This window comes from Podarcis gaigeae, assembly GCF_964106915.1.
Source record: "Podarcis gaigeae genome assembly, chromosome: 10".
In the NCBI taxonomy this organism is placed as follows: Eukaryota; Metazoa; Chordata; class Lepidosauria; order Squamata; family Lacertidae; genus Podarcis; species Podarcis gaigeae.
The window spans coordinates 15830885-15844724 of record NC_139686.1 but is presented as its reverse complement, the minus strand read 5'-3'; the positions used below and the strand labels follow the sequence as shown (position 1 = coordinate 15844724).

At 45.9% G+C, this 13840-nt stretch overlaps 1 protein-coding gene and 1 long non-coding RNA gene across 3 annotated transcripts in view; one reads left to right on the top strand and one right to left on the bottom strand.

Moving 5' to 3' along the window:
• LOC310826361 overlaps window positions 1-13840 on the bottom strand; it is a 683860-nt gene that overhangs the window by 173722 nt on the left and 496298 nt on the right. The window lies entirely within an intron of this gene.
• On the top strand, window positions 1589-13171 carry MGST1 (microsomal glutathione S-transferase 1). Of its 2 annotated transcripts, XR_014555663.1 has the most exons (5): window positions 1611-1803; window positions 8834-8982; window positions 9498-9592; window positions 10081-11486; window positions 11563-13171. XR_014555663.1 is itself a non-coding variant. In XM_083701040.1 (4 exons), exons 2-4 carry the CDS (start codon window positions 8857-8859, stop codon window positions 10328-10330), a joined length of 471 nt encoding a protein of 156 aa, XP_083557166.1. In that variant the 5' UTR covers window positions 1589-1803; window positions 8834-8856; the 3' UTR covers window positions 10331-13171. The 2 variants fall into 2 exon arrangements, 1 of the variants encoding a protein (XP_083557166.1); XM_083701040.1 differs by having other exon boundaries at window positions 1589-1803; window positions 10081-13171.

The following is a 13840-nucleotide window of genomic DNA, read 5'->3' as shown; positions in this document are numbered from 1 at the left end:
TTGTATGTCAATTTAGCCAGTTCTGCATAGCTCATCAATTTTTCTTGCCACTGTTCTTTCGTTGGGATTTCCTCATTCTTCCATCCTTGTGCTAGCAAGACTCTTGCCATGATATACCATCGTGTTTAACCCACCCTCCTAACTTGCCCACTATTTGTGTGAGTTAGCCCTGTGTGGGGTTGCCCTGTGTGGGGTTGCCCCCTTCGTCCTCCACTACAAAACAGCCAGACAAACCAAATGCCCAAAGAAACACGATGGCTGTTTCTCTCTCTCTCCCCGCTGTAACATTCTATTAAAGCTTTTTTATAATACAATAAGAAACTAAATAAAAACAAAAATGGAGAAAGAGAAAAGAAACACAGAGTCCTCTCTCAAAGGTACTTCCTGTGAAGGGGAAGAAATGGAGGCAGTGAGAGATTTTACTTTCTTGGGCTCCATGATCACTGCAGATGGTGACAGCAGTCATGAAATTAAAAGACGCCTGCTTCTTGGGAGAAAAGCAATGACAAACCTAGACAGCATCTTAAAAAGCAGAGACATCACCTTGCCAACAAAGGTCCATATAGTTAAAGATATGGTTTTCCCAGCAGTGATGTATGGAAGTGAGAGCTGGACCATAAAGAAGGCTGATTGCCGAAGAATTGGTGCTTTTGAATTATGGTGCTGGAGGAGACTCTTGAGAGTCCCGTGGACTGCAAGAAGATCAAACCTCTCCATTCTGAAGGAAATCAGCCCTGAGTGCTCACTAGAAGGACAAATCCTGAAGCCGAGGCTCCAATACTTTGGCCACCTCATGAGAAGAGAAGACACCCTGGAAAAGACCCTGATGCTGGGAAAGATTGAGGGCACAAGGAGAAGTGGACGACAGAGGACGAGATGGCTGGACAGTGTTCTCGAAGCTACCAGCATGAGTTTGACCAAACTGTGGGAGGCAGTGGAAGACAGAAGTGCCTGGTGTGCTCTGGTCCATGGGGTCATGAAGAGTCGGACACGACTAAACGACTAAACAACAACAACAACACTTGTCATGCACAGAAAGTGATGGATCCTCCCAGCTCTCACCTGGGACAGCTTTCCTTTCTTTCCCCAACATCTCAGCTGGGAGATGTTCATTTCCCTGCCTAGAAGAGAAGAGACTTCAATTTTTCTGCCCATCAATTGCCTAAAAATGATTGCTGCCTGTGTTATTTTCCTCTTTCCTCTAAGATGCCCTGTTTAAGCAGGAATGGGACGCACAAAGTACATGGCTTCTCTGAAAGAATCCTGGGAACCGTAGTTTACCTATGCAGAGGTGCTCTTCCAGGACCCTTGACAAACTCCACATCCTAGGATTCTTCACCATGTGCTTTAAATGTATGGTGTGTACGCAGGCCCTCTGCACACATTCAAAGGCACCCGAGGAGCATTTCTGCATTCTGGTTAGTTTCACCACATTTTGGTTCAAGGATTGCGGCGGTGGGGGGAGTGCAATCGAAGCACGAGGCCTTGGGCAGTAGGGAGGCAGGGAAAAGCAGAGCAAAGGCTAATGAGCACATTGCAACGGACTGTGCCTGTGAGTTAGAAAAGCTGTACAACAGCCAAGTGGGAGGGCCAGGGAAGGAGCTCGTTGGGGCTGGAGGGCGTGTGAGGCAAGCTGCAGAGCAGGAGAAGCTGGGAGACTCCATTAGGGGAGGGTTGAGGGAGGAGAGTGAAGTGAGCAGAAAAGGCAGGGAGCAGTGTCTGTTGAAGAGAGATTAAAACAGCAGCAGGAGAATCTTGCTTCCCCAAAACGGTGGTGTTGTGTGGATCCGGAAAAAGACAAAGGTGCGTTGGTTTTAACGCTTTGCAGAGCGTTTTCCCTTGCAGCAAAAGATTTTGCAGGAACAACAACAACGAAAGAGCACAGTGTGCGTGGCTGGGCTTTCGCTTTCTGTGTTTTGCTTGTGCAACTTCTGACAAAGGCTTTCTGGTTCACAGACCAGTGTGGGAAGTTGGAGGTGGGGAGACTGAAGTTGCAACCGGATAGATAGACGGGTAGAGAGACAGACAAACGTTTGCCTAGGAGTAAGTCCCACAGAACTCACTGTGGCCTTCTCCTGAGCTGATGTCTGTAGCATTTCACAGGGCAGGTGCAATGCATACTGGAAATGTTCAGGCCCTTTTGGGATCTTGGAATGAAATCTAAAATCATCTCATTGGCCTCACCTCCTACATTTTCTACATTGTCAAACTTAGCATGCTCACTCTCTCGAGGAAAATATCACCTTATGGTTTGCTAGACCAAGAAGCAGGGGAGAGGTTGGTGAGCGAGAGAGCATGCGAATAGGTGCTAGTGGAGCCACTAAAGCATTTCTAGGTCTCCAGTTGCACAATTTATTTCTGGGCTTTCCTAATTTATTTAGTTAATGCAGTTGCCCATCTTAACTTCCCAGTTTTTGAAGAGTGTTATTATTATTATTATTATTATTATAGATTTATTATTTTAAGTATAGGATTTACCTGAAGCTAGAGGAACACAGGCCCTGGTTTTACTGAGAAGGCAAACCACTATGTGAGAGGGAAAATGCCAGACTGTAAGTCACATGACTGAATGCTCCGTGATACAGATATATACAGTGGCGTAGCGTGGGTTGTCAGCACCCGGGGCAAGGCAAGTAATTTGCGCCCCCTAACCCATGGATTTGCCTAACCCGTGGATTTGTGCACCCTAACCCTAACCCCCAGATGTTGCGCCCGGTGCGGCGCTGGCCCCCCTGCTCCCCCCACGCTACGCCACTGGATGGATATATATATATATATATATTTGCTTTCGTAGATTTTCACGGGTACAGGAATGCAGGTTTTGGTGTCCTCGGGTGTCTTCCCGTGTAAAAGTTGGGGTGTCTAGGCGACGTTTCGACGAGGTCTCACTCGTCATCTTCAGGCTGGTGCTTTCGGCTTCTTGTTACTGGAACAGAGCGGGATCTCAATGTTTGAGTTCCTATAAATACTGTAGAGGGGGTGTGGTGTCTAGCCTCCAATGTTCTGGGCAGAGAGGAAGTTCCCAGGCTAGTGTGCCTTTTCTTCTTTTGTTCCTTAATTACTTGAGAGATACCTTGAGTGATTTCTTGAGTGATATCCTGAGTACCACTTAGGTGGGTCATTAGGTGTGGATTAGTTGCTAAAGTCTTTGTGTCTTGACCTCAAACCCAGACCCAAACCCAGACCCTCTCCACAGATGAATTACTGACACCATCCAGTAGCCAATCCATGGTGGCACCTCCGGATGCTGCACCCCCCTGCAATCCCTACACAGATCTGGCTGACACAAGCCACAAAACCACAGCTCGCCCCTATACACGAAGCCAAGCCAAAGCACAACTAAGTGCAATACAGCCATCTTCTCAGGAAAACTCTTCACAAAGTTCAAGAGGTCAAGACACAAAGACTTTAGCAACTAATCCACACCTAATGACCCACCTAAGTGGTACTCAGGATATCACTCAAGAAATCACTCAAGGTATCTCTCAAGTAATTAAGGAACAAAAGAAGAAAAGGCACACTAGCCTGGGAACTTCCTCTCTGCCCAGAACATTGGAGGCTAGACACCACACCCCCTCTACAGTATTTATAGGAACTCAAACATTGAGATCCCGCTCTGTTCCAGTAACAAGAAGCCGAAAGCACCAGCCTGAAGATGACGAGTGAGACCTCGTCGAAACGTCGCCTAGACACCCCAACTTTTACACGGGAAGACACCCGAGGACACCAAAACCTGCATATATATATATATATATAAACCTGCATATATATATATATATATATATATATATATATATTATATATATATATATAATCCCTGCACATAGAAAAATCAGCAGGGAGAATGTGGCTTGCTGGTGCAGGCGAGTTTTTAATTCTTGGGTGGAGGAGCCTTTAGTCATGTGAACTTCCCCTTGCCTCACTGACACAGGTTTTCCACCAATGAAAATTAGCCTTCTTGAACAAGAGGAGCCGCTGCTCCTCTGTGTTTCCCTGTGGGGTTCTAGAAAGCAAAGATTCAAGCAGGTAATTTCTTCAGCATCTGCAGGCATTTATTTATTTTTTGCTCTGATTTTCTATCTGCAAGGGGGAACTGCAACATAATGTTGCAGCGTGGTGTACACCTCCTCACTGTTCCAGAAAAGATAGGCATGCACTCCTCCAGGATATTGTACTCTGCTCTCGCCCTGCTTTTCATCCTCCTCACCCCTACCAAAAATCTTAGCATCCTGTAGTCACTGTGCATGTGCCTTCCTGGGGCTGTTTTTACCTTCCATTCCATGTTAGGGTTGCCTCCTTCCATCACATGTTTTGTAAACCTTGGTTTTCCCCAAGGCTGCGGACATGTCCCTAGTCTGCCTGCCTGGTGCCATGTTGGCTACAAAGAGTAGAAGCTGATCTATCAGGGCAAGTGGACCACAGCCTCTCCTGCTCCTACCTGCCCGCCTTCTTACTTACAGCCAGCCCAGGGGCTGTCGGATTCCTGTTCCTTAATGCCTGTAGAACTTGGCATAGAGTTCTAGAATCAGTTGGCTCTGCTTGTCAGTGGCTCTGGCTCCCCCTACTGTCAGCCTCCCTGCCTTTCACCCTACCAGCCTCTATGGGCCCCAGCCATCCCTAGCTACCTAAGTGATGACACTCACATATGTACATTGGAAACAGAGGGGCTAATTTTATCAACTGCCAAATGTTTCTGGTTCTTCAAGTTCCTTTACTAAACTTTCCCTCTTGGCACTGATAAGATAAGACAGGTTCTCCCGCTTGAAATGTCCGTAGACCACGTAGTGGGTGTTGTTGTTTTTTATAAAAAAATGTGGATATATTCAAGATGCCTGCCATTGGTTATTAAAATATAATAATCCACATCTCTGCATAGTAGCAAATGATTGACTTATGAAGTGCTTAAGGACTCATTACTTTCTTTCAAAACGAATTGCTTTGAACAGCAAATGCAGTTAATCTTTTTTGTGTCTATTTCAGATATATTTGCAGGAGGGGGGAGAGGGGGAGAAGGAGAAATCTCTCCACTTTTCGATGCGAGTAGGATTGAGTGAATTGCACTTATTTTTATAAGCACACTTCAATCAAGCCCAACTAAATGCAAATTATTTGGCCTATCCTCCCCCGTGCCTCACTTCTTCTGGAACTGCTGCCAGTGCAACTCCCCTGCAGTTGCTTGGAGAAACTGGCAGATTAAAAAAGTTTTTTTGCTAGTCTGAAAGGCTGCCTCCGCCACTGTGGCCATTAGTGAATGAACAGGTGCATTTGCAAGGATGTGCTATGCAAGTAACTACACAAAAGCACATTCCTATGCAGGCAAATACAGCATGTGGGGACGCAGTGGCTAACTGTCCTGGTTTCTCACTGCTTTGCAATGCACACTAGCATAGTCATTGCAATCTTGGGCACAGACTTTGATCTCTCACCTTGTTGCTGGTGCAACATTAGCCCAGGAAGTGTGATCTCTCCAAAGCATTCCTGCCAAAACCTGCAACACAAAGGTTACTCCCCACGCCCATGCCAGTGGCTCAGTTGTTCACCTCAAGGTTCATTCTCCTTCTGCTTTGCCTTTGCAATGTGGTAAAACCTGTTGCTTTTAAATTCTCTCTCAAGGATCAATCTAAGCTGGGTTTTGATTACCAGAGCTCCAGGCAGTTTATTCTTTCCTCCCTTCCAAACATCCATTTCCCACCTTATAGAAAGGGGAGAAGAGGAGGGGCAGGGAACTCTAAACTTGAGAGTATATTGTGTATTGGAATGTTTATTTCAGGGATGGGGAACATCAGACCCAGCCAGGGACTGAAGGAAGTCCTTCAAGCAGTAGTGCAGTGGCAAATCCAGAAATGCAGGGTCCCTTTATGAGAGTCACTGCTGCGCTGCTTAGTTAAGTCCCGTCGCAAACAACTCTGGGGTTGCGGTGCTCATCTCGCTTTACAGACCAAGGGAGCTGGCATTTGTCCACAGGCAGTTTTTCTGGGTCATGTGGGCAGCATGACTAAGCTGCTTCTGGCGCAATGGAACACTGAAACCAGAGCAGCGCATGGAAACACTGTTTACCTTCCTGCTGGAGCGGTACCTATTTATCCAAAGGCTTTTGCAACCATTCTGTGAGTATTGCCACTGTTAGCAACGAGTTGGATGCGAAAGACACAGCTTTAGGCAGTAGTCATTGGCACATCGTCTGGCAATCCACCGGGCACCGCTCCTCGCCTTTCTCAGTGTAGCAAGTGTCTTTTCGCTCACAAGAGCCTTATGCTATGCGACAATAGCAGGCTCTGTGTCCTTTATGCTGGCCTCAAACCAGTCAAGGATCTGCTGCTGAAGGAGGACATAAGCTGTTGGAAACACGCCCGGGAAGGCTGCCAACTTCCCAGGTATTCGAGGCGTCTCTCCGGTGGTCCTCTCTGGCCGTAAATCTCCCTCAGTCCAGGGAGACCGGTGATAAGCGACCCCTCTCTCCTGAGAAGAGCACGCTAGTCTTCTGGCTTCTCATAGCAGAAGAAAGACTCAATCAGTAGTTCTAAACTACTTTATTTGTTGTTGTTGTTTAGTCGTTTAGTCGTGTACGACTCTTCATGACCCCATGGTCCAGAGCACGCCAGGCACTTCTGTCTTCCACTGCCTCCCGCAGTTTGGTCAAACTCATGCTGGTAGCTTCGAGAACACTATCCAACCATCTCGTCCTCTGTCGTCCCCTTCTCTTTGAGCCCTACATCTTTCCCAACATCAGGGTCTTTTCCAGGGAGTCTTCTCGTCTCATGAGGTGGCCAAAGTAGCAGGCGTCTTTTAATAAATAAACTACTTTATTTACAGTCTTATAATACAGAGACTCCATCAGTACGTCTGTGCTCTTTGGAGACCGGTACAGAACTGAGTTACATACAGCAGTGAAACTAACTTCCAAAAGTACTCAGACTTCCTGTCTCACGTTTTCTCAGATACTCACATGATGTATACAAAACATAGTACAATAGTACCACTCGGATAGATAGCTCGGATAGATAAAAATCCTAACAATAGCTGTGTTGTAGGTTGTCTCTTTGGTGTGGTTCCACCTTGTTTTGACACTAACTCTGGGGCAGTTCAGTAGAGCTTGTTCAATAGAATGAGAGAAGTATTCACACGGTTGAGGTACGACTCTTGGTTAGAGTGTGGTGCTGATGATGCTAAGGTTGCAGGTTCGATCCCCAATATGGGGCAGCTGCATATTCCTGCATTGCAGAGGGTTGGACCTCTGGGTCCCTTCCAACACTACAATTCTATGACTCTTCTGGCAATGTTGATTTTAGAGCTGGGCAATATATTGATAAATTGTCTGGTGTTCTGATTGCAATACCAGTTTCAGACAATTTGAGCTGGCAATACATTGCGCCAGCTCGAATTGCCTTCAGACAGCAACGGCGCAGGCAGGCAGGTAGACAGAACATAAGAAGGTTCTGGGCAAGCACTTTCTTGGGCCCCATCTGCCTGCATGCCTGCGCCTTTGAGGAAGCTCCCTGCTCCTCCAGCTTGCTCGAACTGGAGCAGTACGGGGCTTGCTGAGGTGAGGGGCTGGTGGCTTCCCACCCCCCAGCTGATCAGTTCCACTACGCCTCAGTGCCCCTTCCAGCTTGCATGACAGCTGGAGAGGTATCGGGGCTTGCTCACTGTAGTGCTGAGCAATGTATCTGGGCTGCTTCTTCCTCCCCTAAGGTGAGGAAGCAGTAGCAACCGAGAGACATTCCAGACACTGTGCTACATCAGCATATCATGGTGTTTAGCTGCTGATATATCATGATGCTGATATATCACGATGCTGAAAACCAGGTACCACCCAGCTGTATCTGATTGGAGACCACACTTTCTGCTTTGGGCTATGGACCCTCTTTGCCTAGAGATGTATCTTGCTCAACACCAGGGAGTGATCGGTGTCACAGTCCACTCCCGTGTGACAAAAACACACTTAATAATAATAATAATAATAATAATAATAATAATAATAATTTTTATTTATACCCTGCCCTCCCCAGCCAAGTCTGGGCTCAGGGTGGCTAACACCAGGAATAAAAAAATAAAATGCAACTTAAAAACAAGATTAAAATACAACATTAAAATGCAGCCTCATTTTAGTAGAAACTCAAATCAAAAACTTTTTGGGGGATGAAAACGTCAAATCTTCACCAAGGCCAGCTATCCAGACTGGTTCTACATGGGCCAGAAAAAAGTCAGGGAAGTCCCCAAATAGGAGTTCCAGCACAGAAGGAGAAAGGAAAACGGAAAGAGGGGGAGGGGATCGAGTTGATTCCAAGCCAAAGGCCAGGTGGAACAACTCTGTCTTACAGGCCCTGCAGAAAGAAATCAGATCCTGCAGGGCCCTGGTCTCATGAGACAGAGCATTCGGTGCTGATTGCCTGATAAATTGTGGTATATAAATTATTTTAACAAGATAAAATGACTTCACTTACTGCAAACTACAGTCCTGCTTAGTTTGGACACTCTCCTTATTCAGTAAAAGTAGAAGGGCTATAGCTCAGCGGTAGAGCATCTCCTCTGCACGTAGAAGGTCCCAGTTACCATCTGTCTCTAGGTAGGGCTGGAAAAGGACTCCTGCTTGAAGTCCTGGAGATTTGCTGCCAGTGTGGAGAGTATTGAGCTAGCTGGACCAATGATGCGATGGCTTACTGCTTGTTCCTATTCTGCTGAGTGAGGCCCTGGATTTCTGCCTTCAAGTCCTACCTTATTGACACCCACCCCATACTTGTTCCCTCGCGCTTCGTTTCACATGTCGGGAATGCTGATGTCACACCATGAATGTAACGTTAAATAACATTCTCACTCTCAATTTCCATCCCAGGTCTCCAGAGGATACGGTCCAAAATGACTAAACTTAATGAAATAGTAGACTTGGACGTGGTGAAGGCCTACACTTTTTATGCAGTCATTATCATCATAAAAATGATGCTGTTGAGCCCTCTAACAGGATACTTAAGACTGAAGAAGCAGGTGAGAAAATATATGTGTTTGGAAATGGAAAGCCCAATGGTGTTTTTCAAAAGGCGGAAACCCACTAATGTGTGCAAAGGGACAGGATCTAGAACTGTTTCTTGGAAACCGGCTGATATTCTGCACACACAGCTCTCAAAATCTTTATTTACGGTTCATTCACACCATACATTTAAAGCAGTGGTTTTTCAACCCTGGGATGCCTTGAATGATGGTTGGGGTGCTGCGAGCAAAACTGACCTCTGTCCCTCTTTCCTTCCTTCCCTCTTATGATGCCCTCTTGCGTCTCTGCCTCCCAAAGGCTTGCACAGCTATTTGTTGCAGCAGACCTGGGTACAAGCTCCTCAGGCAAATGGTGCCTTTGGGGCTGGCCAGGGGGTGCTTCTCAGACCCCTCTTTTTGGAGCAGGGGGGCGCAGCTCAAAGATCACCCTATTTTTGTGGTTGTAAGTTGTTCTAAATGTTGTGGGACCTAACAACAACAATAATGCATTTATTCCTCATGCCCTCGAACAGGCATTCGCCAACCCTGAAGATGCAGCTGCACTGGGTAAAGGAGAGGCTGGGAAAAAGGCTCTCAGGACTGATCCGTATGTGGAGCGTGTGCGAAGGTAGCTGAGGGGACGTTTATGAAAACAAGAGTATTTTATTGGTTTTAATTGAAAGCTTTCTATCCTGCTCTTCAGAAGAAGGAAAAAGTTGCATGAAGTAACAATTTACATATGTAGAAGATGTAGCGTGCATTGTATCTGTTGTGGGTATTCTGTATCTATCAGTGTACCCCTTAAATCTATTCTGGGGCTTTCCCAAAGCAGATTTTGGGAAGATGCAGAAAGAGGAGCGGTAAAGTTCTACTGCAAATCCTTGCACTCAAAAAATGGGTTGAGGTACAACATGCTGCCCACCAGATGATGTTGAGCTACAGCTTACATCAGCTGAAGGCAGCCTGACCAGTGATCAGGGATGATGACTGTTGTGGATCAGAAACATCTGGACGGTGCTATGTTGGCTATACATCATCTACGGAGTTGCTTTGATTGGCAGCAAACAGCCAGAAGAGCTCCTTTGACGCTGACTCATACTTTCCTTCTTTCCCCAGACTCCATCTCAACGACCTTGAGAACATCATTCCATACCTCTTCATTGCATTCTTCTATACTTTCACAGGCGTTTCTGAAACCACAGCCTTGATTCACTACAGACTATTTACTGCGGCTCGACTCTTCCACACCATTGCCTACCTGGTGCCCCTTCCGCAGCCCTGCAGGGGTCTGGGTTTTGGGGTCGGCGTGTTTGTGACCTTTTCAATGATATTCCAGCTTCTGTGGAACGGCCTGAATCTGTTATAGAAAAGAAGCCTGCCCTCGTTACCACCATAATGGCCATTCTATGGTAGTTTTCAGATTTTTGCCTTTGGGGCATCTTTTCCACACCTTCTGCCTAGGGACAACGCCCTCCCCCCCCCCCCCCGCCCGGCCATCGCAACCTGCCTGCTACAGAACTCCCCAATGCATGACAGAGCATCCCAGGGCATATTCTAGGGCAGGGTTGGGGAACTTGTGATCCACCTGACATTGTTGGACCACAATTCCCACCATCCATGACCACTGTCCTGTCCTGGCAGGGACTCATGGGAGTTTGAGTCTACTGGAGGACAGGAGGTTATTCCCCACCCCACCCTTGCTCAGTTAATGTGAGAACAAAACCATACACTTGCAGATGCACATTACAGGGGAAGATTCATAAGTCTTCCAGGGAAATGTGCTTGCTCTCCTGGTTTACATGGAGAAGGCCTGATGTTCAACCCCTGGCATTTCCAGTACAAAGGATAAAAGCAGAAAACAGTTAATGGGGAAATATCTTTGCCTGAAACCCTACACATTTAAAAGGCTGTAGAATATTAGAGGAATGTTTTCGCCTGGTGCCCATGTAATGAATGCCCTGGGGAGAGCATTCCACAAATGGGGAGCCACTGCAGAAAAGGCCCTTTCTTGTTTGCCACTCTCTGGGCCCCTTATGGAGGAGGCACACTGAGAAGGGCCAAAGATGATGATCTCAGGGCTTGGGTCAGTTCATATTAGGCGATGTGGTCCCCCATATACATTGTCTAGCAGTGGCTGTCCAAGGTCTTGCAGGAGTCTTTTCTAGCTAGTTGGAGATGCCAGGGATTGAACCCAAGACTTTCTGCATGCAGGCAGGTACTCTACCACTGAACCACACCCCCTCTCTAACAAAGTTCAGACCATTGCCTCGTCAGCTGCACGATCATTGCTTTAGTTCACCAATTTTTATGTGTATGGGGTCATAAGGTAGCTGAGCTCACATGTAAATGTAAAAACCTGCATTTACTTTGGAATATCAGAAGCTAGGAACCGAAAGTAAGTATCGCTTGCATTGTTATGTCCCGCTTCTGAAGGTCTAGATGACTTTGGTTGGCCAATATTGGAACAGAAACAGGGGATGGGTGGATACTTGGTCTGGTCCAGCAAGGCCATATTTAAGTTTGTTCACACAGTTGAGTTGTCCCAGTCATGGGCATACTTTTGTGGTGGTCTTGTTCCTCCAATTCCAGATTCCCCAGAAATTAATTCAGGTATGTTTTGAACTACAGCTGCCATCAGCAAGTGTAGCCAATGGTCAAGGGTGATGGGAGCTGTAGCCCAAAGCATTTAGAGGACACCAGGCATGGTGAAGAGGAGAAGATATAGGCACTACCAGGAGCCAGCAGCCACGCTGTAAGTCCTCCATAAATCATAGGCTAGCTCACCATGATAGGATGAAGGCCCTACTCAGGTCTGCTACAAAATAATGGCAGAATATTCATGTTTTCCTACTTGCAAATAATTTCATGTTTTCAGTTGTCCACACTTTTGCTTGTCCCATACTTTCTTGGCATGGTTGCGAGAGGTTTTTTGTTTGCCCTGCTTCTTTCCCCGAGAAAACCCACTGTTTACCACTGCAAACCTATTGATATTTGCTCCGGTTCAGCAGTAAACAGAGAGTTTCTCCTGGGGGGAAGCAGCAGGTCAAGTGGGACTGTGGATGAGCCTTAAATGCAGTGCCTCTGCCACAAATGTACAAATGTGAAGCATGATATGTAAAATTAGATGTAGCAACAGAAACAATCAGGCACTTGTTACACACAGTAACAGGTCTTGAGATTTGGAAGCAACAATGGATCTGAATACCAGTTGCTGGAAACCACAGGGAGAAGGCTCTTGTGTTCAGTTCCTGCTTGCAGGTTTCCCACAAGCATTTGGTTCTGTGAGAACAGGATGCTGCCCTGAATGGGCCATTGGCCTGATCCAGCAGATTCTTCTTATGTTCTTTGCTAGCGGATATTGGTGGGCAAACAGGGTTCCCGATGGATACAACACATGGCCTCCACCCCATGCTCCACATCATTCCTTCGCTACAACCATCTAGTAGAGCTCAAGACCACGTTTGTCGAGCGCATTATGCCCAAGCTGATGGATGCACATCAAACCCATTTTATAAGTTCCGTCTGTGTAGATCTACGCCTTGAGGTCATCACAAAAGGTTGTCCTAGTGGTTATAAATTGGTAAAAAGAATTTGCACGTTCAGCTGCCCATTTGGAGAGGTTTGACTCCAGTCATCATTCCTTGAGTACCAGTCAGCATTCTGGGCAATGTTGTCAACATAATATAAGCTGCAAGGTTGCTGTATTCTATAGAGTGGGTTTTTTTTTATTACAGTATATGGTAGCTGATTCTGGGTATTGTGAACAACTTTTTCAATGCCCGCAGATAATCTTTGTCCTCCTTTCTCTTTCGCACACTGTCTCAACCTCAGAATGATTGGAATGACTTATACAAGCTTTAGGATTTGTTAATGTGTAACAACTCTATTGACGGCATGTACGTATGGTAATTTTCTACAGATGCTATTTTGGGATGTATCTTTTTGAAGCGTAAATAATAAAGACAACAGCAAAAAAAGGGGGGAAGTCTTTGCATTTGGGGGGCTATTTTCGTTCCCTCGACTTCTCCAACTGCAGTCAGCAAATAGGATGTCACAAAGAATAAGAGATTCAAATCAGGGAGTTCTTTGAAGATTATTTACCTTAATAATAAGATATTGCAAAGCAACGCCAAGCCTTGTTGTAAAGGAGACTTTGATGCAAATAGGTGTTTGTAACCAAGCGCTGAAATAAACACAGGGAGCAGAATTTTCTTAGCCTACCGTATCCCTTAAGAGAAAAGAATGTTTTGAGTGTCTTCTACCAGAGTTTCAGCCGTAAAGACTTTGAAGCAATTTCTTTGCCTATAAAAATAGAGCTGGTATTATGAGACCCTTCATTATGCAAATCCGATTGCTGACCAGACTTGATGTGTGTCCAACAGCTATTCCAGACACTATTGCACATAAATGTTACACCGTATTCTTCTTCCAGTTGCACAGGTAGCTGCTCATTGACGAAGCATACAAATGCAAGCCTACCAAACTTCAGAATTATTATTAATAAATATTGTATTTTACCATCTATAAGATGCCCCCATGTATAAGACACCCCCTATTTTTCAGGACTCTGATGTAAGAAAATGGGGGAAGATGGCCTCCATGTATAAGATGCCCCCACATTTTTCATGTTATTTTAAAGGAAAAAACATAGTCATATACACGGTAAATTTACTAACCCACCTTCACCAGTAGGTCCCAGTGTGGGTTGCAACAATTTAAAATTTGTAATTAAAAATGGTTAAAACATAGTCACAGGAATAGGGTGGGCCCTGAAAGCACACATCTCAGGCATCGAAGGTCAGGGTGAAGAGGCATGTCTTCAGCATTTGCCCAAAGGTGAGTGGTGAAGAAGCCAGATGTACTTCTGTGGTAGGGA